At 38.7% G+C, this 24,427-nt stretch overlaps 1 protein-coding gene across 4 annotated transcripts in view; it reads right to left on the reverse strand.

Annotated features, from left to right (window-relative positions):
* lrp1ab (low density lipoprotein receptor-related protein 1Ab) overlaps nt 1-24,427 on the reverse strand; it is a 121,313-nt gene that overhangs the window by 40,203 nt on the left and 56,683 nt on the right. For all 4 annotated transcript variants that reach the window (XM_038287411.1, XM_038287408.1, XM_038287409.1 and 1 more), the window contains exons 7-38: nt 19,960-20,122; nt 19,489-19,711; nt 18,230-18,419; nt 17,764-17,907; nt 17,417-17,653; nt 17,124-17,304; nt 16,686-16,908; nt 15,678-15,867; nt 15,474-15,596; nt 14,854-14,994; nt 13,624-13,749; nt 12,575-12,691; nt 12,392-12,472; nt 12,124-12,291; nt 10,102-10,284; nt 9,637-9,834; nt 9,295-9,540; nt 8,910-9,107; nt 7,237-7,441; nt 6,552-6,716; nt 6,175-6,419; nt 5,140-5,271; nt 4,538-4,765; nt 4,281-4,455; nt 3,919-4,013; nt 2,458-2,607; nt 2,224-2,364; nt 2,005-2,133; nt 1,783-1,914; nt 1,567-1,701; nt 1,339-1,468; nt 1,088-1,214 (exon numbers count right to left, since the gene is read on the reverse strand). In XM_038287411.1, coding sequence (XP_038143339.1) covers nt 1,088-1,214; nt 1,339-1,468; nt 1,567-1,701; nt 1,783-1,914; nt 2,005-2,133; nt 2,224-2,364; nt 2,458-2,607; nt 3,919-4,013; nt 4,281-4,455; nt 4,538-4,765; nt 5,140-5,271; nt 6,175-6,419; nt 6,552-6,716; nt 7,237-7,441; nt 8,910-9,107; nt 9,295-9,540; nt 9,637-9,834; nt 10,102-10,284; nt 12,124-12,291; nt 12,392-12,472; nt 12,575-12,691; nt 13,624-13,749; nt 14,854-14,994; nt 15,474-15,596; nt 15,678-15,867; nt 16,686-16,908; nt 17,124-17,304; nt 17,417-17,653; nt 17,764-17,907; nt 18,230-18,419; nt 19,489-19,711; nt 19,960-20,122 — 5,321 coding nt within the window. The remainder of the gene's footprint in view (nt 1-1,087; nt 1,215-1,338; nt 1,469-1,566; nt 1,702-1,782; nt 1,915-2,004; nt 2,134-2,223; nt 2,365-2,457; nt 2,608-3,918; nt 4,014-4,280; nt 4,456-4,537; nt 4,766-5,139; nt 5,272-6,174; nt 6,420-6,551; nt 6,717-7,236; nt 7,442-8,909; nt 9,108-9,294; nt 9,541-9,636; nt 9,835-10,101; nt 10,285-12,123; nt 12,292-12,391; nt 12,473-12,574; nt 12,692-13,623; nt 13,750-14,853; nt 14,995-15,473; nt 15,597-15,677; nt 15,868-16,685; nt 16,909-17,123; nt 17,305-17,416; nt 17,654-17,763; nt 17,908-18,229; nt 18,420-19,488; nt 19,712-19,959; nt 20,123-24,427) is intronic.

Genomic DNA, 24,427 nt, shown 5'->3' on the forward strand with positions numbered 1-24,427 from the left:
TTAAGCTACTTTAATGTAAAAAATCCTTAAGTTTACTAAAACATTAGAAACAAATAATAAATCATAAAAAAAAAAGTTTTAGCAACCAAAATCAATTTCATTGATTAATAAAGTTTTACGTTTGTAAAGATTTCATTTTTGGAATTTGGGGCTTTTTTCCCAAAATGGGCTCCTTGAGCTTCCATGAACCAGAATGACAACATTTATCACTTTTTGTTCTTGTATATTACCTCACACTGCAAAATACTGACTATATAATATTGCTTGTTGCAAACATTCAATGCGTTAGATTTCTATTGTTTGTTTAAAAACATCACCGTTTTACAAGGTTTCAAGTCTTGAATTTCATTGCCCTTTAAATTAAGGTCACCTCCCAGAGAGGAGAACTGAAATAAAGGGTTTTTTTTTTTTTCAAAGTAATGTCCTTTGTAGTTCTTATTATGAAACTTCAGGGAGAAAAAAAAAGATTAGTAGTAGGACAAAAATGGAGGTTAAATATTCAAGCCATATTGCTCAGCCACAGGAATGAAATTGTTTTGATATCATGGATATAGTCTAATATATACACCTGTCTGCTAATTAATGTTAATGGTTAGAAATATAAGAAAATCCTGATATTACAAAGTTTGTGTCAGTTTTTTTGTTTTCTACTTATATTTTGCCATTTTTTAAAATAGAAATAGGAATGACTTTATGACCACCAGATATAATTTTAATTACATAATCTAAAAGCAGCCAAATACCCAGTCAATTATGAGAAAAGAATAAATGAACAAACCTTAATGTTAACCTAATCACATCTTATAATAATTTAATAATAAAAAATAAACATAAATCAAAGTTAACCAGCTGAATATCCAAAAAAGTTTACAAGTTAATCCATGTTAATAAAAAATAAGATTACTCTATTTTCAAAGAAATCGGTTATTGCTGAATACACTCCCTAACTTTTTTGCTAATAAATGTGGAAAACATTACAATAATCTAATGTATTAATCTGTATTAGATGTATCTAGCGGGCTGTGTTCTTACAAAAACAAACTGCTTGCAGAATAAAGTAAAACAGTGATTTTACTAGTTTTCACACCTCATAGTCGATGGAGATCCCATTGGGCCAGCTGATGCTCACATTAACCAAGACCAGCCTCTGGGAGCCATCCAAGCGGGAACGCTCAATACGAGGGTACTGACCCCACTCCGTCCAGAACAAATACCTGTTCACAGACACACAGGAGGCTGTTCAACTGAACACTCAGGTGAATTATAGACCTGCTGCTTCCTTAAGGCAACCCTGTGACATAAGAAAGATTGAGCTAAAGATTTGGTAAGGAGGCTGACCCTTTCACTGGATGGACAGTTATAGCTCTGGGTTTGTCTAGGCCCTGGGAGATGACCACGTAGCGGAACGAGCCATTGAGCCTGGCTACTTCAATCACATCAAAGCCCTGGTCGGTCCAGTAAATATTCCCTAGAAAGGCACATTTTTACAAATTAGTTGTGTTGTTAATTTGCATTTAAACTACTTGAGTGTCAAAACAAAATGAATAAAAAGTGTAGAGGCTAAACCTGCTATCCAGTCAACGGTTATCCCCTCCACTCTTCCGATGCCGTTGGTCACCACATCCTCTCTCCACGTCTGATCCCTCTTTGCTCTGCTGATGGTGCTCAGTCCCATGTCCACCCAGTAGATGGTGTCATTCTCTGCACAGGAGATAATCACAGCTCTCAATGTCACCCCCAAGATGGGCCCTCTATTTACTTCCATCTTTAAGTTCTTCTCACCAGCGTGGAAGTCGATGCCAACAGCCAGAGAGGTGCCAGACACCGGCACCAAGGCGTCAGATTTGTCTGCCGGGTCGAGAGGGATTCCCCGAATCCCCTCATGAACAGAATAAAGTAGGAAAGATCCCATCCCTGCTCAAACGGAGAGAACCGTATGTTTCAGATAAACTTTTAAAGAACAAACACACATTAAGCATCTGTTGTTGTGGATTAGCTTCCTACCCTCACAGGACTGCTGTCCTGTTTTCAGGCTGTATCCAGCTGTGCACATGCAGGATCTTGTTGTCGGGGAGGTTGGCAGACACAGCTGTGAACAATCACCATTGTTGTTGCTGCAAAGGTTTATACCAGCTAAAGGAAAAGGAGATCAATTATACATAATTTATTCATTTCGCTTATTAAATTAAATATTTCAACCTCTGTCAAAGTTCTACTTCTGACCTTTCTGCACGTCCTCATCATAGATCCTCATGTGCATCATGGGGGAGGTGTTATTCCGCAAAACCTTCCAGTTTCCACCATCCTTTTTGTCACATGTTCCAATCTGGTCCGTTCCCTGATCTGCCCACCACAGCTTGTCTCCTAAAGTGATGGAAATTTATGCCCAATGTTCTACATGATTCTAAACTGAATACAACCAAAATCCTGATCTGATGGTCAGATTTTCTGTCTTACCCATTATAGCCAGAGCAGTCGCCTTGGTAAATTTGCCTTTCACACCCTCCAGGATTTCCAGTTTAGATCCGTCCAGTTTGCACCGGTTAATGGTGCTGTTACCTGAACTGATCCAGTAAAGCTGCTTCTTCTCATAGTCAATCGAGAGTCCTGGGAAAATAGAAATCAATTCACAATCCAAGTATATCTGTTAAAATAAAAGTTTGTGATGATTTTGAGCTTGACTGCCTTTAACCAATGGCTGACTGCTAAGAAACGCATAAGTCTGATCTTTTTCTGATCAGTAAATGCAACATGCCCTAAGGAATACAGGGTTGATACTACTGATGAAGGAGGAAGACTCCTTTATTACTGGCTTCACTGAGATGTTTAAAATGACAAAGAGATACAGAGTTTGAGACAGAGACGTTTGAAAATGGATATATATTTTATGTTCAGCTGAGCGATGTCTGTTGATCATTTAGTTATAAGAGACCAAGACTTCAAGTGGATAACATGAAGGCTGGTTGTATTGCATTCAAATTAAACTCTTTTGTTCTTATGAGAGTTAATCCTGTCACACAACAAGCATTCTCTAGGGAAAGGGTTTCCAACACGCTATCCCCAAGGTTATCTGTGGCCTTCAGAATAATACTGTGTGGCCTGTGAGTTAATGCAACATTTAAAGGGACAAATGAAGCCCAAAAAAACCCCTTGTTGTCTGATAAATGCAGATATTCTTTTCTTTAAATTTCCTCTCAATTTTATAAGAGATTACAACACGAGACATCCTCTGATACTGGAAACACATTATTTTACAACAAAATAAAATGCTACGGTACTTTGTTGCCTCTTACTAAAATATTTCATTTTCAGTTCATTGTTGAGCTAATACCAACAAGTCAACCTTTAGTCATATTTTGTTTTTCTATTTAAAGCTTTTTTGGGGGGATTTTTGTAGCAACGTTCATTTTGATACATAAGCCAAAAAAATGGCCTCTTATCTAGGACACATCTAATCTAGAAATGACACGCAGAGAAAGGTTTTTAAGGGATGGAATCTGCATTATGGGATTCGAACAAGTACTTTAAATGCCATCTGCATTATCACCAACAGTAAACCCTGTTTCGCTTAGACAGTTTTCTCACACACAATATGTGTTGTATAATACCTGTATAATAAGTGATGTCACACCTGCCCATAATATAAATATTTGTTCATAGACGAAAGGCTAGAAAAATAAATTCTTACATTTTGTTCTAATATATTTATAGTATTAATACAAAACCTGGAATAAGCTGAAATTTGTATAAGCAGGTAAAATCAACGCAAAAAATTAAACAAAAAACAAAGAAACTAGAGATAAAAATCATCACCAAATGTATAGTTAATATAATTCATAAATGATGGGGAATTTAACAGAGTTTCTGTGCTGTTTCCTAGTTACTTTATGTCTGATAGCTGGTAAAACATGAGCTCACCAACTGGGCCTTTCTGATTGGTAAAAAGAAGGGTCTGGTCACTTCCATCCATGTTAGCCATGCTAATGTTGTCACCATCAGTCCAGTACAGCTTCCTAGAGGAGAACACATATTTAACCTCCATCAATTAGTTATTTTAAAACAACCTTGGTAACTGATATATAGGTGGCACTTAATCAAGAGGAAGTTGGATTTAAGATAACAAGACAGTATGAATTTGATTAAAGGAGAAGAAATCCATTTAAAAAGTAAGACCGGGAATAAAACTTAACGGTTGCTTTTAAGTCAGAGAAAAGCCGATAGAAACAAATGATGAAATGACTTTGGTTATCAGACTGTATGTAATCAGATAGAGCACTCACCCCAGTAGAGGATGAACCACCAGACAGTGGGGCTTATCTAACCCCTGGACGACTGCGTTCTTGAAAGACCCATCCAGCCTCGCCACATTGATCTGCTTCTTATTAGCATCATAGCTGGTCCAGAACAGGTTCCTGGACACCCAGTCTACTGCCAGGCCATGGGCATTAGGAAGGTCTTGAGAGTTTCAAAAAGAGTAAATCAGATTCCGGGGTATGCAACAAGCTTATAGTTAAACATTAATTCTAATGTCCCTCACCAGCAGACACCACCGTTTCCACTCCTGTTCCGTTAATAAAAGCTCTTTTGATGGTCTGCGTGCGCACATCTGACCAGTAGATGCGGTGCTCCACGGCATCATAATCCACCACGGTCACATTATCTATGTCCGGCACGGTAAAGGAGATGATGTAGTTGTAGTAAGGGTTGTCAATGTCCACGCCTCGGATCTCAATCTGTCTAGCGTAAAGCAGGAACTTGCGGGACTCTGGAAATCAGATATATGCATAGATATGATGAATAATCAAACAACATACTTCAAAAACAAACTTTTTGCTGCATTCAACATTTTCCACCCCCTTTTATGTCTTGTTTGCTTTTGCTTCACAACTGTTGGTTATAGACAGATAATTTTAATAAAATATTTACATTTCTTTACCACTATGATCATTTAGCCACAGCAGGATTCCATTAATATTAGGAATTAGGTTTATGTTGGAACAAATGTTCATATCACAGTTTTCAATCCTAATCCATAATCTTCTGAAACTAAAACACCCTTAAATGGCCATCATTTCATGTAAAATAAACACAAATAATAAAATAAAAATGCTGTGAATGTAAGCCACGGTATCTTCTTACCTTTGCAGGTGCGCTTGTCTGCCTGAAGCTTCATGAGGTGGGGGCAGGCGCAGGAGAAGGTTTGGTTGAAGTTGATGAGACACAGGTGGGAGCAGGGGCCTTTATCATCACTTGTGGCACATGGGTTTGGCGCTAAAGGGAAGGGAATAAAAAGCACATCTTAAAATTTTACAAAAATTAACTAAACTGTGAAAAGAGTTGGACAGAGAATGGCTGTAAAAACCAAAGGTAATCTATCAGTGTGCACTTCAGTTTTAATCCACCCCATGTCAAATGATACCGAAATCAATCATTGGAGATTTTCCTGCTGTTAAAAGGGGAAAGATTGATGATTTCCATGAGGAGTGGTTACAGCTTGTCTACCATCTATTATTCTTGTTATTAGTTTAAGAACTATTCCAAACACTGGAATTGGGGATCCCTAAGTTGTTTGCAGCCGGACCTCAAAGAAGCAATTTGCTGTGACAGAGCAGAGTCAGAATTGACCATCCTTTTGCCATCTCACCAACGCTGCCCGGCTTTCAGATCAACATGTGACATTTATCCTGTAGCAGCACGGTTTTGTTTTTAACCAGGTCTGTGGAGTAATGACGAACAATAAGGGGACTTTTTGCCCAACAAGGTGGCAGCAGGTGTCCAAATTGAGCCTGTGTGAGAAAACAACATGACTCACACCATGAAAAGGTCAGCTGTTATTTGGGGATTTAGGGGCCGTGAATAACAGGCTGAGCAATGGACTGTCAGTTCATCCCTTTCTCCTTTAAATGGAGCTCAGCTTGATCAACAGAGAAAGGAAAAATCAAGAGAAAACTGATTCTATAATGTTTTGATTTTAAGGGGCCCTAAATATAAATGCTTGCCTTGTTTTCCAGATTACCATTTATAAAGATAAAAGGAAGGTTTATATTGTTTTTTACTCAGCTTTATTATTAAGGAGTAAGTGTAACATATTACCAAATGACAGTTGGGAAAAGTGAAACTGTAAAAAAATTTTTTTGACAAAGCAGTAGTGAATGTATTAGTAGTGAAACCTACCCAGAGGTTGTCTGGAAGGGTGATAGACCTGGAGGTCAAAGGGCTGCGTGTTGGTGCGCTGGACCACTGTGACGTTGTGACCGGTCCATTTATTGGCTTTAGCGAGCGTGTTTGTCCGCCAGTCGGTCCAGTAAACCTCTCCTCCGTACATGGTGACAGCAAAAGGGTGGGACAAATACTCATGACCTCTCAACACCTCAATCAGCCCAGAGCCGTCGTACTTCGCAGAGTAGATTGCGTCCGACCTGAGGGAATCGCCGAAAAGAGTGGGCTGTCAATCATTTGGAACCAGTTAAAAAAAGGCTTTCTATGCCTCATTAAAGGAACTGAAGGTCATCTATGGTGATCTACACTAAAAACTCAGAGGCTAATGTTACCTGGCATCAATCCAGACAATACGTCTTTCCATGTAGTCCACAGTGAGTCCATTGGGCCAGCCGCCACTGCCCGTCTCCCTGTGGATGGTGCGCCTGCCTTCACCGCTCATGGATGCTGCCTCTATCCTGGGCAGACTAGCATCCCAATCCGTCCAGAATAAAATTCTGCAATGGAAGAGTTGTAAAATAAGAGGATGCAGCATTTAGAAAAAGAAACATCTTTCTCCTGATAGGTCTTTAAATTCCAGTACTCTGTGAAAGTTTGAAACGACCAAAATTGATTTACAATTATGTGCTGATAAATCAGACAGTTGTTTTTTTGTTTTTGTTTTTTAACAGGTCTTGAGACCTGTTAAAAAAAGGGAATAACAGGAGATATGGGTTGTAAATGTTTTTGATTGCAGAAAAAAAACAAAAACAGTGCAACACTTAAAGGTTGTTTAGGTAATACCAAAACCTCCCAGATGTCATGCTACAAGATGCATTCCTTTAAAAGGAAAATCTTTTGCTTCAGAAAAAAAAAAAAAAGATAAGTCATTACCTTACAAAATATTAGTAAAGTTTGCTTTTCTGTTTGAAATAAAAACATTTAGCTCAGATTGTACATTTTCTCTTAAACATTTTGTGTACATACTCGGATATTTTAGAACAGGTGTACTTCACATCCCCTTTAATACATTCTCACCCGTCTCGTGGGTCCAGTGCAATGGCCCGGGGATGCTCTACTTCTCCAGCCAGCAGGGTGGTTCTCATGGTCCCGTCCAGTTTGGCCACCTCAATCTGGTCTAGATTGCTTTCCACCCAGTAAATGTTTCCTGCTATCCAGTCCACAGCTAGGCCCTCTGGGGTTGCCAGGCCATACTGAATGACCACCTCGAAGCTAGTCAGGGCTGATCAGACAGAGAATGAACAAAAAAAGGAAGAAAAAAAAGAAGATCAAGGATTTTAAATAAGGATCGGGGGCAGAAACAAACAAAAACATTTTGCAGTGTTTAGCATTCCTCACTCTCATGAAAACAAGGGAAGTTCTGACTAATGTGGCAGTCTCTCCAACCACCGAAAATGAGCCTCATGTGTCAACGTTCACTCTCTCCTTAATGATTTTCCAGAAACAATAGAATGTTGTGCAAAACAAAATGCAGGATGATCATCTAAAGATGGTTCACCAACATCTGAAGACCTTTTTAGCACCAATAAGGACACAATCTGTTTGCAGAATTACTCATACTTTTCTCACAATACAACTACATATATCCACATGGCTGCATGGCTGTGTACCTAAAGTGACAGTCTGGGATATTAGAGCATTGATTAGTGATGGAACCAAAATGTGAGAGAGAAAAGATGGGATTTACAAGCAAAATGCTGTTTGGAGCATGGCATGGTTCCATAAAACAATCCTCAATGGGAAATTTGGTAGTGGGAGTATCATGCTGTGGGATGCCTGTTCTTCGCTAGGAAGGAATTTGGATGAAACTAAATATAGAAGATTCCTGTAGGAAACTAGGAAAGTTCATCTTCTAACAGGATGAGTCTAAAACATACATCCAGAGCTATAATGGAATGTATGAAAATACACGAGTATTCTCATAAACAAATACATGGATTCCTAACTGAATATATTTATGTGTGAGACTCCAATTTTACAACAAATACATCAAATACTCAAAGCAACATAAATACATGCAGAAGGAACTCTAAATTTCACATTGAAAAATGTCCTCTCTATTTAGCTCTAAGCACTGTTCACTAGACACTGAAATGATGACAGCAAGCAGCAGGAGCTCATCTGTGAGCTGGTTGTCATGTTCCAAGCTCATAAGGCCTGTGGAGGACTTGAAGAGCTAGGGAGGTGAATAGAAAACTTCTGTTCCACCCACAGTTTCCCACATAACCTGATGGCTCTTGTAACAGTCATGCACCGTGAGTGCCGAGACAAATGGGAAGAGACAAAGCCTTCCATGTCCCCTGAAGCGCAGTAGTGGAAACACAACCTTGATTGGCAAGGAGGCCTGGGGAAAAGCTGACCATGACCTGACAGATTTATTACGGGTCGCAGAGTGCTACCTTTGAACAGAGACTCCTTAGATTCCAGGGTATGAATGAAGTTACTGAATATTTTCACAGAGTTCCTAGGCATTTTTATTTTAAAATGTCATTGTTGTCTAGACTTAAATTTAAGATTTCCTACTACTTTAAACCTCATTTGTCCGGAATTGGATGGATGGATGGATGGATGGATGGATGGATGGATGGATGGATGGATGGATGGATGGATGGATGGATGGATGGATGGATGGATGGATGGATGGATGGATGGATGGATGGATGGATGGATGGAATAATTAGCTGCTTCACCTCCATTTTCAGACAGCTTCCCCCTATAGATCTTGTCCTCCACTACATCAGTCCAGTACAGGGTGCTCTGGTTAAGGTGGAAATCCAAGGCTATGGTGTTCCTCAGGCCTGGTACGAGCACACTGAACTCCCCCTTGTGAAGGTCAATCCTTCTGATCTCATGTCGATTTGAGAAGATGATGAAAGGTTTGAAAGGATCTGCCAAACGAAAAGTGTATGCTTAGTTTCATCTTAAAAACATTTAAAGATCTTCAGCCCTTCTAATAGAAAGAGTAGAAGAACTATCCATCAGATTACGGGTCAACAACCATTACAAATTACAAGCTTTGAGAACAATTTTGTTCAATAAAATCCCAGCTTTGGATGGGTTTTTTATTTTTCTCACCAGAACTTTTGCAGCTTTCCATATCTGCTTCCAGCTCCCAGCCCTCATAGCAGGAACACTTGACTCTAGATTTCTCCTGTTCACACTTCTGGCTACATTTTAAGTGTTTGGCACAAAAGCTTTGGATCTGGCAGGTCTTGTTGTCAGCTCCCAGCTCCATACCCAGGGGACAGGAGCACATGAAGCCCTCCCCAGGAATAATGCTGCAGTTGTGACTACAGCCACCATTATCCACTGAGCATAAGTCTGCAGGAAACACAGACGAGTCACTTAGAAAATCTGTAATTCTTTTTTTTTTGGGCATTATACTTTTTTTTTTTTATTATTCTGTTTTCTGTTTACCGCAAAGCTTCTCATCAGAGCCATCAGGACAGTCATCAGTGCCGTCACATAGCTTCTCGGCGGGCAGGCAGATGGAGTCGTTGGTGGCACACATGTGGTGAGACAACTTGCACACCAGCGCCTCACAGTTTTCCTCGTCCGAATTGTCCTCACAGTCGCTGTCACCGTCACACACCCAGGCTTTGCTGATGCAGCGGGCTGATGAAGCCAGAAGAAAAATAAAGGATTAATCTACTGCATACTGCGTTTCAGACACAGTTACATTTGTCTTCAAGCTAGAAAGTGAGATATATTCATATTTGGACACATTTCTTCATTTAAAATGAACTCCTAACACAATAAAAAAAAAGGTGCTTTATGTCTTAAAATGATAAAAATAAAACCTCATTTGTTAGACTTCTAACTGCACTGGTAACATTTACGTATGCCCTCTCCATGACCTTAATCAGCTCCAGGAATCCTCACCAGAGTCTCTGCAGCTGAACTTGGCAGTCGTATCACACGTGTGGTTCCAACCATCACAATTGCTCTCATCACTGAGATCCATGCAGTCTGTGTCACCGTCACAGCGCCAGCGCATGGGAATGCACAGTGTATCCATTTGACACTGAAACTCATCAACATGGCAGCCACCAGGGGGGCGGGGTTCTGGAGAAGAAAGAAAATGTTTAGCTTTTTCTTTTTCTTTATATCTTCATAAGGTAAGTAAATCGTTAAATGAGCAGCACTGATATAGAGAGTTCTGCAAAAGTGCATACTGTATACCCCTTAAACCCTTTCCACAATCTTCTACAACACCTACATTATATATCATCTATTTGATCTAGATTTTAACTGATGGACCAAAACAACTTCCTAAAAGCAACTCTTTTACAGTTATAGCTGAAACTCTTTTACGGTATGCCTTTTCGCACATAAAAAAAAAAAAAAGAATAGCTGGAGCCAAGACTGAATGGAGAGAGTGTATAAACATCGCTCTCTTAGTTTCACTACATATTACAGGTCTGGGATTAGTTTTTAACCTTTTAACCCATTAACTTCTAGCCTTTTCAAATATAATTAGCCAAGTCCAGTGGAGCCCCAGTAGAAATATCCTGCATTTAACAACCTTCATCCCACCATCAAATCAAACTAGCTTTCATGTCTCTGCTGTAGAGTAGCATCCCAACAGCATGTTGCTGCCACTGCTGTGCTGTGGTTTGTGGTGCTCAATTTTTTCCAAATAACTGCCTCTTGCCTGAAAATTAAAACGTCTTGTTTCAATCAAATATGGCAGGAGCAGCTTCTTTCAGGGTGGGCAGTTGTACAAAAAAACTTTTTTTATTTTCATATGATAGACTAAAAAGTTAAGGGTGGGGTTGGCAACCACGTGCTACTTTAAAATTTACAGATCAATTCTGAGGACAATCTTCTGAACAAAATTTTATCTATTAGAGTAAGTGAGATTTATTCAAAACATACAAAACCCATTTAGAAAATAAAAGGGACAAAGCACAAATCCTATCTCTTCTATTTCAAAACAATGCCTTTTCATGAATTGGTTTATTACACAGAATCCTAATAAAAATGCTTCATTATTAGTTTTTGTGGTGTGAAAATGTCCTTAAAAAGGTTTCTGACACTCCAAGGCGATTGGCCAGACAGAGATTGGTCTATTACAGTCCTTTATTACTTTTTATTTACACTCCACAGACTCTCTCACTAAGCCAAATCAATTAGAACAACCTGCTGTTAAATGCAAAAGTAAACAAGGAGCACACCGACTAGTCACCTCAAAATGACCAGGACAAACAAACTAGAAAATACTGAACCCTTAAATAATAAATGACTTTTATCAAATTCTACTTTTTGTTTCTTTTTCTAAATATGCAACAGATGAAGGAATCTCAAAACACACAGACGGAGAGGAGGACAGATTGCACATTAGAGCAGCAGGTCATGCTGGGCCTCTTTTCTGCATGCTGGGGCTTAACAGCAGTGAGCCACATTCGTGCTTGCATCACACAGTACGCACAGCATAGCGCACAGCAGCTCATGTTTGTGGGCCCACCGAAAGCAGAAGGAAGAGACCATCAACCCTGAGTTAGCGCCTCAGTCTGTTGCACTGAAACTGCGCAGCCGCCAAGCTGTAAACAGACAGGTCCTATCTCTGTAGCAGTCACAACATCTGTGAAGTCTGCAGGAGACCGTGAAAGAGTTTAATTGTTGTTTAACCGCAAAAGTTTATCACATCCTAAACAGAGCAACTGAAGAGGGGTTTGTTTTTGGCGGCTAATGAATAGAAGACAGCAAAAGAGTGACAAACACAGGAAAGAGCAAAAGGAAGAGGAAGATATCATCTTTGAGGAGTAAAATGCAGACAAATACAACAAATAATGAGATCATAGCTCCAATCAGCTAGAGGAACAATATTCTGCTTATCAACAAGCACCTTTGGGGAATGGAGATTATGAAGAGTCAAAGCCTGTTATGCAATCCATTTCTTACCCCGTATGGTGCAGTTTGCATGAGTCTCGTCACTGTAATCTCCACAGTCGTTGTCGCCATCACAGGTCCAGTATTCTGGGATGCAGCGGCCGCTGTTGCATTTAAACTGCACACTGGAGCAGGAGTGGCTGCAGCCGGCTTCATCGCTGTTATCCCCACAGTCATTGTCTGTTCAAAATAAAACACACAAGGGACTTTATTGTTGTTTTTTTATTGTTCATAGGGCTGTTGTCAAGTTTTATAGGAGCTGAAGGACAAAGCTTGTCACCGTTGTCACAGCGCCAATTGATATTGATGCAACGGCCGTTAGCGCAGGTAAACTGGGTGAGAGGGAAGCATGTTGGGTAGGCTACGAGAAAGATACAGATATGAGACATAAAAATTATTACAGAGTTATCATAAACCATTAGATAGTGTAGCAGAAAATTGTGATTGAGTAGCAGGTATTCACCACAGGACTCTGGCTCATCTGAGCGATCTCCACAGTCATCGTCCAGGTCACATGTCCAGGAGATGGGGATGCATCTGCCACTGGCACAGGGGAACTGGTTTGGTGGGCATGTGCGAGCTAGAAAACACAAAAATATCAGACTTGCTTTTATGGTACAGAAACTCCTTTTTTCCCCCTAATCCACCTCTTCCCTTCTTCTATTTCTGCACATTAAAAACTTTTATTTGGTTCTCTGTTTGCCTTCAGCAGTGGAGCATAACATTACATTCAGCTACACAACATTTGGCATCAGGTGTGAAAATATATACTTCTAAGCTGTCATTTTCAAGCTGTAAGAAGTAATTGGCCCTAAAGCAGATTAATCCAATACATAATCTTCTGAAGCTTAGATTTTTCTACCATATGTTTTCCTTCCACTTAACATTCCACCATTATTCTAACAGTTTTTTAGTAGAAGCCATTTGCTGATTTCCTTTTTTTTTATGGGGACGTCAATTACTGTCGGCTAGACAACCGGCTGGTCTGAAGTCTTTCCCATGATGCTTTAAAGTATTATTCTAAATATGTCCTTTTTTATCAGCAAAAAGTCTTTATGAAAATACACTGAAGTACATACATGTGATATATCACACTGAACCTATAATATGTTATATTATTTTTTGAACTAAAAATAAACCTTTTAATGATACTATAGTTATCTCAAATGTACGTGGATGTTTAAATCTCCCAGAAACATTAGTACGATGGGGTTTTGTTATTACTTATGATATTAGAAAGGGATTTAAAGGAAAGGGATTTAAAGGAATTAAGATTTTACATTTAAATAAAGCATATGAAAATGATATGCCAATGATATGTAGTTGTTTATTGTAGGACATCATTGGGAAAGACTATTTTCAAGCTTACTTCTATCTACCCTGTTTGGAAATAAATTATATATGTAAAAAAAACCAAAAATATTCAATTATTATTATTATTAAGTTGTCATCTTTTAAATAAAATATGTTTCCATGGAAACAAAGCTGTACTTAAATGACTCTCTTAAATACCAGAGCAGGTTGTGTTGGATTCGTCCTCGTCATTGCCGCAGTCATTATCACCGTCACACAGCCATCGCAGCGGGATGCAGCGGTTGTTTTGGCATTTGAATCTGTCCGAGGGACAAGTGTGCTGATCTGGTGGTAGAATTTCACACAAAAATGAAATTCAGCTAAATAATTCAAGCATCATACACATAACATCCCCTTTGACCTCTAAATTCCTTTTAGTCCTTTAAATATTAAACTCCCATTAATTTAGGGCAGAGTTTTCTGGGGCAGAAATGCTTTATTTGAAAAGCCTTCAAAGAGAAAAGGAAGAAAAACCCAATTAAGGAAGGGATGAAAAAGGAAAGAGTCATAAATGGGAAATAAAGTTAAGAATGTTGTAAAGACCGATGGATGCAAGGGGAAAATATATTAAATAAGGAAGGAAACAGGCAGGGAAGAAAAAGGAAGGATGAAAGGAAGCAAGACACAATGAAGGAAATAAGAAATTGCAGGAAAAAGGTACCGAGATTAAGGGAGGTAGGACACGGGAAAGAAAACCTGGGAAGAAAGAACAGAAGGAAGAAAAGGAAGGAAGGAAAAGTTGAAGAACACAAAGTAGGAAAGTAAAACTCAGAAGAAACCAATAGAACTGAGGAGACAGCAAGAAAAGGATAAGCAGGATGATGATATAAGGTAGGAAATAACAAAAGGGAGGCAGGAGAAAAGAAAGAAAACAAAGGGAAGAAGGACGCAAGAAAAGGAAGTAAGGATAAAAAACAACCAAGGAATGAAGAATGACCAGGAAGAAAAGTAGAAAGGATACAAGCAAATGATGTCTGGTATCAGAAAGTTCACTAACAAAGTAAATAAATCCCAAATAAAGTAAAAAAAAAAAAATTTAAATTTAGACAGGAAATAAAGTTGGGAAATATATTTATTTTACAAAGATTTTCTTCTTCCAAAAGACCCCAGACCTAAAATCAAAATCAGTTCTTTCCCATACTTTCTTAGAACCCTGAATTAATCATGTGTTTAAGCAGATAGCAAGAAAAAGTTCCAGGATAATTATAAGCTCTGGTTGGATTCAAGCTAATGAGAAGAAAAGTTGGCTCCTTGAAGACTACGTCACTCTGTATGGAAAGGGACAAATCCTGGAAACTTTGCTACATGCTCTGTCAGACTTTAAATGTAATTTTATTTATTTATGTGTTGCTTTGTATCCATGACAATGTTGTGGGGCCACATGCTTACGGCAGAGGTCAGGGGCCTCGTCGCTGTTGTCCAGACAGTCGTTGTCCCCATCACACTTCCAGCGCTCCTGGATGCAGCGATTGTTCTTGCAGGCGAACTCCCCGGGCTGGCACTGGGGCGGGGGAACGTAGGAGGGGTTGGCTGAAGATGAGATCAGGGTTAAGGCGGGACACAGATCATTCACAAAGACATGCATTAAACACTGAAGCAAAACAAAGTCTTTTTAACTCAGAAATTTAAGACTTGTTTTGGAGAGAAACATTAGCCCTTATATGTGTTGGTTTTAAGATCAGGCTGAACAAACCAGTTCTTTCCCACTCCTTTTTACATGTTGTTCAGATAAGCACAGAACAGCAATCTAATCACAAAAAGTGATTGCAGTATAGTGTTTCAATCATTGAGAAGCTTTGTATAGCAGGTAAAAGATCTCTGTGTTGAATTTGTCCTAAACTGTTGTAATTTGTTGGACTATTTTCAGCAAAAGTCTTGGAAAAACTTTATTTCCAAACCAAAAAAGCAGCCAGGAATTCCTAGTCAGCTCCAGCAGAGTAATGGATTTCCCACAGCTGATGCACTGCATCCCTATGCCATGTTCATCATCTGGTGAAGCAGCTAAGTACCTTTGCAGGTAACGTTGTCGACATCGAGGATTTGATCGTCAGCGCAGCCGCAGGACCTGCCGTTAGGAATGGCGAGGCAAAGACTGCTGCAGCCGCCGTTGTTTCCTCTACATGCATTGGTACCTGTATAAAGACGGAAGCAAAAGGAGGTTTTTACCTCTTCTTTTTAACAAGCTGACATTTTATTGTAGAAGAGTGGCTTACCTTGCTGCTGGTGAGCATCGTACACTCTGATCTCAAATATAGGAGGCCTCTCATTGCGAAGTAAAGTGACAGTTTTGGTGACCTGGTCCAGTTTGTAGATGCTACCACCGCGGTACTCGTTCCAAAACAGAAATTGTTTGTAGTGACATAAGCCAAAGGCATGGTTGAGCTCCTGACCCTCATAGACAACCTGATTAATCAGAAAGAAAGAAAGAAAGAAAGAAAGAAAGAAAGAAAGAAAGAAAGAAAGAAAGAAAGAAAGAAAGAAAGAAAGAAAGAAAGAAAGAAAGAAAGAAAGAAAGAAAGAAAGAAAGAAAAAAAGAAAGAAAGAAAGACAAACCCATCATATTTAGAGAAAACTGAGCATACATTAGCATATATAGCATTATGATTGGAGAAAAAAAAACCAAAAATATTCATTAAGAAGCAGTTGTGTTAATGAAGAAGCCTGGTTGACTTGAGATGCATTTGTTGGTGACCTAAATCAGCCCATTTTATGCTCAAAAGGCCCCATTTTGCATTCGGCTTATCATCTTTCAATTCATCCTTTTATAAAGGTTGTTGGAAATCCTCCATTATATTTCTAAATGTTGCACTTTTACCAAAGAGTCAAAATAGCTGCTAAAGTTAAATATCTACTATTTAAAATCAGTTTATGATATTACAAAAAAGTCTGGCTCCTTGCAAACAAAAAAATAAAGAGTTCTAAAGCTAAACAATATTTCTTTGCCTTGGATTCATGTATGAAACATCCAGAATGTCAGGATGCGCTACTTGATATATTATTCATGAGTGACTTGCATGCTAATTCTGCCTGTAATTGTGAGACTTTAGTAAATTTAACTAAAAATTTGACTTTAACCATAATATCCGGCAATATAATTCTAATCATAAATTTCCATAAAGGAGCTTAACGTTGTTAAATATTTTCCTTTTCCAAAATATTTTGGAAACCCATTATTTTTTGTTCCTTAATAACAGAATCTGATAGTTGATAGGAGTTTATACCATTCTCTCTGTGGTATTGAGGTAAACCATCTCGATTCGGTCGTAGTAAGCATCCACCCAGTACAGGATGCCCTGAGGAATGTCCAGACTCAAGCCGTTGGGCCACAACACTGTTTTGCTGGTCAGGAAGACTTGATGGTGTGAACCATCCATCCAGGCTTTCTTAATCTTCCCTCTGTTGCTCTCTGTAGGATCCTCCTCCCAGTCTGTCCAGTACATCCACCTAGAGAGTAAGAAAAAAAAGTGATATATTCATATTAGACCTGCAAAAAAAAAAAAAATCATGCATAACTTTGATAAGTGAGAATATTTGATAGAACATTCAACAACTAAACAAAGAAAGGAGTTTCCAGAAATCTGTTGAATGCATTAGGAAACTGTCCTGCTGCTGTACCAAGGCAGCTTTTATGAGCAATAGGAACCCCCTAATGGTCTTACCCATGCTGAGGGTCCACAACAATAGCCCGGGGGTGGCTCATTTTTCCCTCAATGAGAGTCTTGCGAGTTTGGGAAGCCTTCTCCAGCCTGGCGACACTGATAGTCTTCTTAGGGCCATCATCTGTCCAATACAGATTTCCTCCCATCCAGTCGACTGCTATCCCCTCCACCGTGTGAATACCTGAGATAAGCAAGAGTTAAACTATTATGGAATATCCTGAGGCCTGAAATTAGAAAGACACAAAACAAAAATAGCTTCCAATTCCTGTAAGAAGGCAAAACGTCAGAGTTACCATCCTTTAGGATGGTGTCCCTCTCTGTGCCATCAATCTTCTGTCGGCCAATAATGTAGCTGGTGGCGTCTGCAAAGTAGATGAATTCACTGGCGGCGTGGAAGTCCAGAGCTCTGGGGTTCATCAGGTTCTCGATGGGAATCATGTACTCATCAGGCACCTTGGCATTCATGTCCATGCCCCGGATGATTCCAGGACGGCCCTTACCATACACCAAGAACAGTTCGTGGTCTGGTTCTTTAGAGGAACAAAATACAGAGAAAGTTAACATTTCAATTACATTAAGAAACATATTTCAGTATTTATAAAAAAAAAAAAAAAAAAAAAAAAAAAAAAAAGATACTCACTTTTACAGGACTTCCCATCGCTGCCCAGGCTGAATCCGGAGCGGCAGCGGCAGGTACGGGTCTTGTGGCTGTTGCTTAGCAGGCAAATGTCAGAGCAACCTCCAGGTTTTCCAAACTGATCCAAGGCACAAGCATGGCTGCGCACTGACAGCGAAAACAAGAGCATACAACTGATGTGATAATATGCTTACATTTTTTCTCAGCGTCTCTGGTAAAAGTTCAAATTGTAATTCTAAGTCACTTTCACTGAAAAAAATTAAGAAAATAAACCTTTCATGTTAGCACATTTCTTTTTCAGTGACGAAACAGAATATAACCATGTAACAAAAACAAAAAAACTGCTTAATAAAATCCCCAATGGTGTAATTAATGGTGGCCAGAGATGTCAAACAGGATGTTTTATTTTGTGTCTGTGAAAAATATTTGACAACAAAGCTATCAGATTAGCTCTGAACTTTCAGCACACCTTGAGGTTGGCGCCTCTGGTGGTACACATGCAGAGCGGCTCCCCGATCCAAACGGGTCACCACCTGGAAGTCGGAGCTGTTAAAGCGGTTCACCCGGATTACGCTGGTCTTTGGGTTGAGGTTGCCTTCCTCAGAGTTTGTTGCATAAAGGTAGTTCTCGAATACAGTTAGTCCGTACAGGTGCTCAATCTGGAAGACATCAAGACGGCCATGTGAAAAACAGTAGTAAGGAACACCAGCCAATGGGATTTGAAGGGTTTCTGCAACTTTCAGAAAGTTAAATTCCATTTATCTACAGACATGATTTAAATGTAAAATCTATGACAGTTGACATTAAACTTAATTCGCTCAATAATTCACATTTAATTTACTTAAACAAGTAAGTTCAACTATAAAAAGTTGTTTTTTAAAATGGCTTTTCAGTAAAATGCATTTTAATCTTAATATAACCTATGTTCGTGTTTCTTAGCATGTTACTCGAGTGCTTTTGCACCAACTCTGAGACATTTTATTAAACACTATAAGTTTTACAATTAGCCAGCTATTGAAATCCCTCTTGCCCTATTATCAAATATGCAAATTCCCCTTACGTATAAAAAGAGTTGACAGTAAGTTAAGAAACAAAGGTTTGTATTAGGAGCAGAGATTTTGCAGGAACAGCTGAACAGGGCTATCTGCTTCCATGCAGTTAACAAAATAGAGCTTCTTGACCAGTGTTAAAACAAGGTTGCAGCAGCGTCATGCTGTGGGGATGCTTCTCTTCAGCTGAAACAAGGAAACTGATAGGAATATGGAAGCTTATAAGAACATGGAATGGTTTAATTTGTTTGTAAATAATTTAGAAAACCCTGAAAAATGACAAAACGTGGATAATTTTGACAATGTTGAGAGACAACTATGACTAAAGTAAAAACAACCAATGTCCAACTACCATCACAATATATTTGCATTAAGATAATTTCTGCTGGATAAAATAGATTCAGGCATCACCAGAACCAGCATAAATAGTTTAGAGCAAAATTAGCTTGAAAAATCAAGGATCACTGTCTCTTATGCTCACAATTCCAAATGAATGTAATACAAGTACTACATAGGGCTGAAAAGATACACAGAAGGTTGCTGGAAAATCAAGATGACAAAAGTTTATTGTCATCTATATGAAATGGAGTGTGCATTTTGTGATTCTAATCACATCTATGAATGTGTTTCTGTATATTTTTTAGAGTGGTTATTTGTATAACCATCACTAAAGCCTCACCAGCAGGCCCTGGATGATGGTGTGTCGGTTCTTTCCCTCGTAGTCCACCACTTCGATGTAGTCCAGGTAGGCGTCTGCCCAGTACACCAGTCGGTTAACCAGGTCCAGGGTAATGCCATGGGGGAAGACGATCTTGCTGTCCACCAATTTGGTGCGGTTCTGGCCGTCCATGTCGCAGCGCTCCACCCTCGGTGTGGAGCCATAGTCCGTGAAGAACAGTTTCCTGAATCAAAAGGAGCAACAACATTTGGAGGACAGAAATAAATAAGGAACTGCATCACATGCAATCATGTTAACTCCAGTAATCAGCATTCAAGCGTCTGTCTGGAGAAAGTGCATTGATTTCTGCCTGCCTGCTTGGTCAGCACCTCCTCTGGTCATAAGACAGCATTTTCCTACCATGTGTTGCTTAAACAGCACTGGGATGGACTTGGTCAAGAGCACTGAGGTGAAATAAACATATATACAAACCCCATAGCTGGGTCCAGGGCTATGCCCTTTGGGTTGTACAACTCCTGATCCAGCAGGGTCACACAAGTCTGACCGTTCTTGTTGCACACAAACACCCGGTCATCCACGTCATCCACAAAGTAGAAGTTTCCTGTCAGCCAGTCGATGGCCATCTGCTCCACATCTGATGAGTGCATAGGAGGGAAGGAGAGAGAAGAGGAATGCACAGTTGTCATTTAAAAAAAGAAAAGAAAAACAGACTGTCTCATGTAAGCGTAGCCATAAATCTGGGACAAATTCCAGGAATATGTCTTAACCTGTTGTTTATGACACTCTGCTCTCTTTTAAAATAAAAAGAACAGCAATTCTTTATGTTAATTTACAATATTTCTCTCCATCCATCCAAAGGAAATTGAAAATACAAAGATCCAATTAGGGTGCGTGGTTAACCTCTTGAAAACAGGCTTACATAATAACCAAGGACTGCCACTGAGAATCAAGCCTGGTTTTACTTTTACATGTCGCATGCATGACTTTAAGTACAGATTTACTATCACATAGAGCCCACTGGGAGAGGAAGAACTAAAGACTCAGACTGCTAATGTTTGCCATCAGCAGCAAAAATTTACAGATTATCAAACATTTTTGGACAATAGCTCATAAAGACAACTAGATCCTTTAACTGCTTGATAATAGGTAAAATATTAGTGAAGCATTGGTCTGGGTTTTCCCTCACCAATACTGATTTCTATATTTCTTTTGAAGGTTTGATCCATCAATTCCATTTTAGACCAATTAATTTTATTTTTATTTTTTTTACCAGATCAAACATAAAAAGACATAAATCTGGTGCTGCTTTGGCCAGGAAGTGTTTCGCATTCAGATTATTCAACATGATCTCTTATGCATCACAACACATTTCCTAATGATTTATCAGGTTTTTGAAAGAAAAGTAGAATTCAAAACATACATACTGTAAGCAGATTTCTTTAAAAAGGAAGAAAATATGAATAACCGAACAAATCCAAACGATACAATGCCTTTTAGTATATGACTTGCAGATCAGATCTAACTGGTGTGAGCTCTTACTTGCTGATAGTTGCATCTCTGAAAAATGTATTGATTGTTAAAAATCCTAAAGAACTCCAGATAGTCTTCGTTTTATTGGTACATCTTTCAGTGATGTTACAGTTGACATTATTTGGGCCATATACACAGAATTCTGAGACATTCATAAGGGATTCAGATTTGTTTGCAGAGCACAAAACAAATACTTTTACAAAGCTGCGTTTTTCTCTTCAGTCCTTTCCGAGTCCTTTCACTCATATAATGAAATAAACACTTTTCTTGTGTGTTCGTTTCTGTTTCATTTTGTCTTTACATCTCAGGTGGGAGCAGAAAGATAATAGATATCCTTCTAAAGAATTGTGGCGTAGTGGTGTTACCACAATTTACTCAATTACCGTAAGCTGAAAATACATTACAAATGGAACTATATATATATATTTATTTCTAGAAGGAAAGGAGCTGTTTCAGGCAATGATTCCGTATTGACAGTTTCAAATTAATATTAAGTATGTTTTTCACTAAATTTCAAATTTGAAGCTTTCATAATTTATGCAATTTTCTAGTATTTTGAAAAACAGATTTTTTTTTCCTTTCACCAAGAACAGGTTAACAGAAATAAACATGTTCCCAAAACAAGTCGCTTCATCTGGATGCACCGATTGCAAATTATAAGTCAACCGACAGAAAGTCTGTCCCAAAGCTTTTTCAAAATGCCTGTAGTGGTACCTCCTACTGTGAAGTCTGAAGTTACGCAACAGAGCCCCGCCACATCTGGGCTCAATTCAGAACCCCTCCACACCATTTAACAAACATACAAAGAGCTTTGAAATGCAAGTTCAACATGGGAGTTAAAGTATGCTTAAAATCACAGTGTTAGGAGAGAAAACAGGAAAACCGCAGTGACTGAACTTCTGGAAATGTGCCTTCAAGATGGATTCAATCAGCTTCTCTAGAAGACTATTTTAACAATAGCAGAAAACGACAAATGGTAAAGCTCTTTTTCAGGGAAGAGGGGTAGTGATAGTCCTAATATCAGATTTTTATAAAGAGATCCAGCTGGAAGCAATGTTTCTTAGTCGATTCAGAGCAGAGAGGAGGTTGTGCAACCCAGCAGCGACCGTGTTATGCAAGAGCTCAGCAGACCCCCTTATCCAGGGGGAGCCAGCCTGTCTAAAACCATGCAAATTCTGGTAAGTGGAAACTTTGCCGGGAAAATGACTGAGCCCACCCCTTCCCTCCATCAACCCTATACTTACAAGTCATTACAAGTCACCTCCAGACTCCCTTTTAATAGGAGTAAATATTTCATCGACTCAGGTGTTGTTCTTGTCAATGATGTTGCTTTATAATGGCAGTATAGGTACTTGCTCACATGGTCTGCCTTCTTTTAAATACAGTTTGATTTAAGCAGCACTATACTGTACCTTCAGAGTTGCTTTTTACTGTAGTAAGTAAATGTTAGAGCAAAGCAAACCAAAAAAAAAAATTGTTATCATCCAGCTTCCATAACCCTCTTTGCCAAGATGATCCAATTAATTTGTGTAAAAGCCCCTTTGACCTCTCAGCAGCTCTATTTGGGAGTTCATTTCACATAGTCAAATGACATATTTAAGAGGCAGTAATCCTAAACTGGTAAAAATCCTCCTGCACTACAACTAAAAGAAGAAAAATTATGTGGTTTAGAGAGGTTTGACAGCATTACTGCAGTGAAGGCAAAAAAAAAAGCTCTTTTGCAGCTGCCAGAAATAAATATGCGACTAATAAATGAAAATGTTTTGTTTAAAATATTAACCACAAAGCCCGTAAAAACTTTCGAGACTTTCTCAAATAATCTAGACATTAGAAAATGAGGATAACGTAAAACATAATTTTTTATGACACAAATATCTGAATGTGATGGAAAGTTGAGTGGAAGAAAAAAGTGTGCGCGAAAAATCACCATCAGCATCAGTGATAACAAAACCCTCAACAGGACTTATAACCAGACTCCTTTTAAGGGTTTTAAAGACATCCATAAGACACCAACTGCAGCTGCACTCAAAGCTTTAAGAGCCTTCAGGTACAGATGCATCTACATTATGACAAGAGCTTATACTTTAACTCACTACTGGAAAAAAAGAAAACAACTATCTATAACTATCTGATTTAATAAACTGACTTAATTAAAAGGCATTAATGAGCTTTATTGGCCAGTGACCGCCTGTTTGAATATGTATGGAGTACTGTCATGGGAAGAGGAAAAACAACAGATCCAACAAATGTGAAAAGAAGCCTTCTACATAGCAACCTGAACACCACAGCAGTGTTACAGGTCAATAGACTCCATGTCATACCACACTGATGCAGGGCTGCCAACTTTTCACCAAACCTTGGGGTGAGATTTTGAAATAGTTTGGACAGGAAACCTTGTCAGGGTGAGATGAGGATAGGTGCAGCTAAAGGTTGGAGGTTTTCAGAGGACTTAACTGAAACAAATTGGCAAAATGTGGAATTTTTATAGCACAGTAAGTAGTGGTGGTCTGTAATTATGTGGAACATTTTTCTCACAATATACATTATTTTCTACATTCTGGTGATTTTTAGAGAATTGAGGTAAAGCAGAATGGGCCCTACTAAAATACTTGCATCTTAAATATACTTTAAACTAAGAATTTCACAACTTTGTTCATTAATTATTCTCTGCAATTCAACTAAATTAAACAAATAACTACTAATAAGCTATTACTGGATTACTGGCACCGATACAGGAACCACTGCAATCGAAATCTATGCAAACTACAATGTGTATGAATATTTGGTAATACGCTAAGGATTAAAAATCTTCTAGGAGGCTATAGATTCAATAAAAACTCACCATGACAGGAGATGACACTTCTCTGGAAATTTCAGTTTGGAATGTGAGATAGAAAGTTTTTAAACATACTCAATGGACCGAAATAAAGATAAATTAATATGATAAATAGTAATAAAAGAAGAACATCCCTGTGGTTTCTTCTCTATGAATCCTGGATAATTGATGTGGTTGGTCTTTTCTTGGGTGGCTGATCTTTTGAAAAATAAAATGCAATGCTTCTTTTTCTTTTTATGGAGCTCCTATGGGTTTCAGAGGCAAACCTGAAAGCTTTAAGAATTAAAATATTTAAGTTGGTTTAATTACTCTAAATTCCAACGGGAGCTCATTAAACTAGACTGAGTTGAGTTTTAATGTCTGTAATTTTTTAGTGTCAGAAATTGGGAATATGGACAGAGTGTTTGAAGACACTGAGATGGGTGAGTCTCACTCCCAATGAGTGAGAGTTGACAGCCCTGCTGATGCTGGAATTAATGCTAAAAAGTCCTAAATTAAGTGAATTTTCTTATGTCCTTTTAGTGAAATTCCTTCAAATATCAACACATTATAGCATTTAACTAAAAGAACATA

This window comes from Cyprinodon tularosa, unplaced genomic scaffold (genome assembly GCF_016077235.1).
Source record: "Cyprinodon tularosa strain WSP-4 unplaced genomic scaffold, ASM1607723v1 ctg239, whole genome shotgun sequence".
Classification (NCBI taxonomy): domain Eukaryota; kingdom Metazoa; phylum Chordata; class Actinopteri; order Cyprinodontiformes; family Cyprinodontidae; genus Cyprinodon; species Cyprinodon tularosa.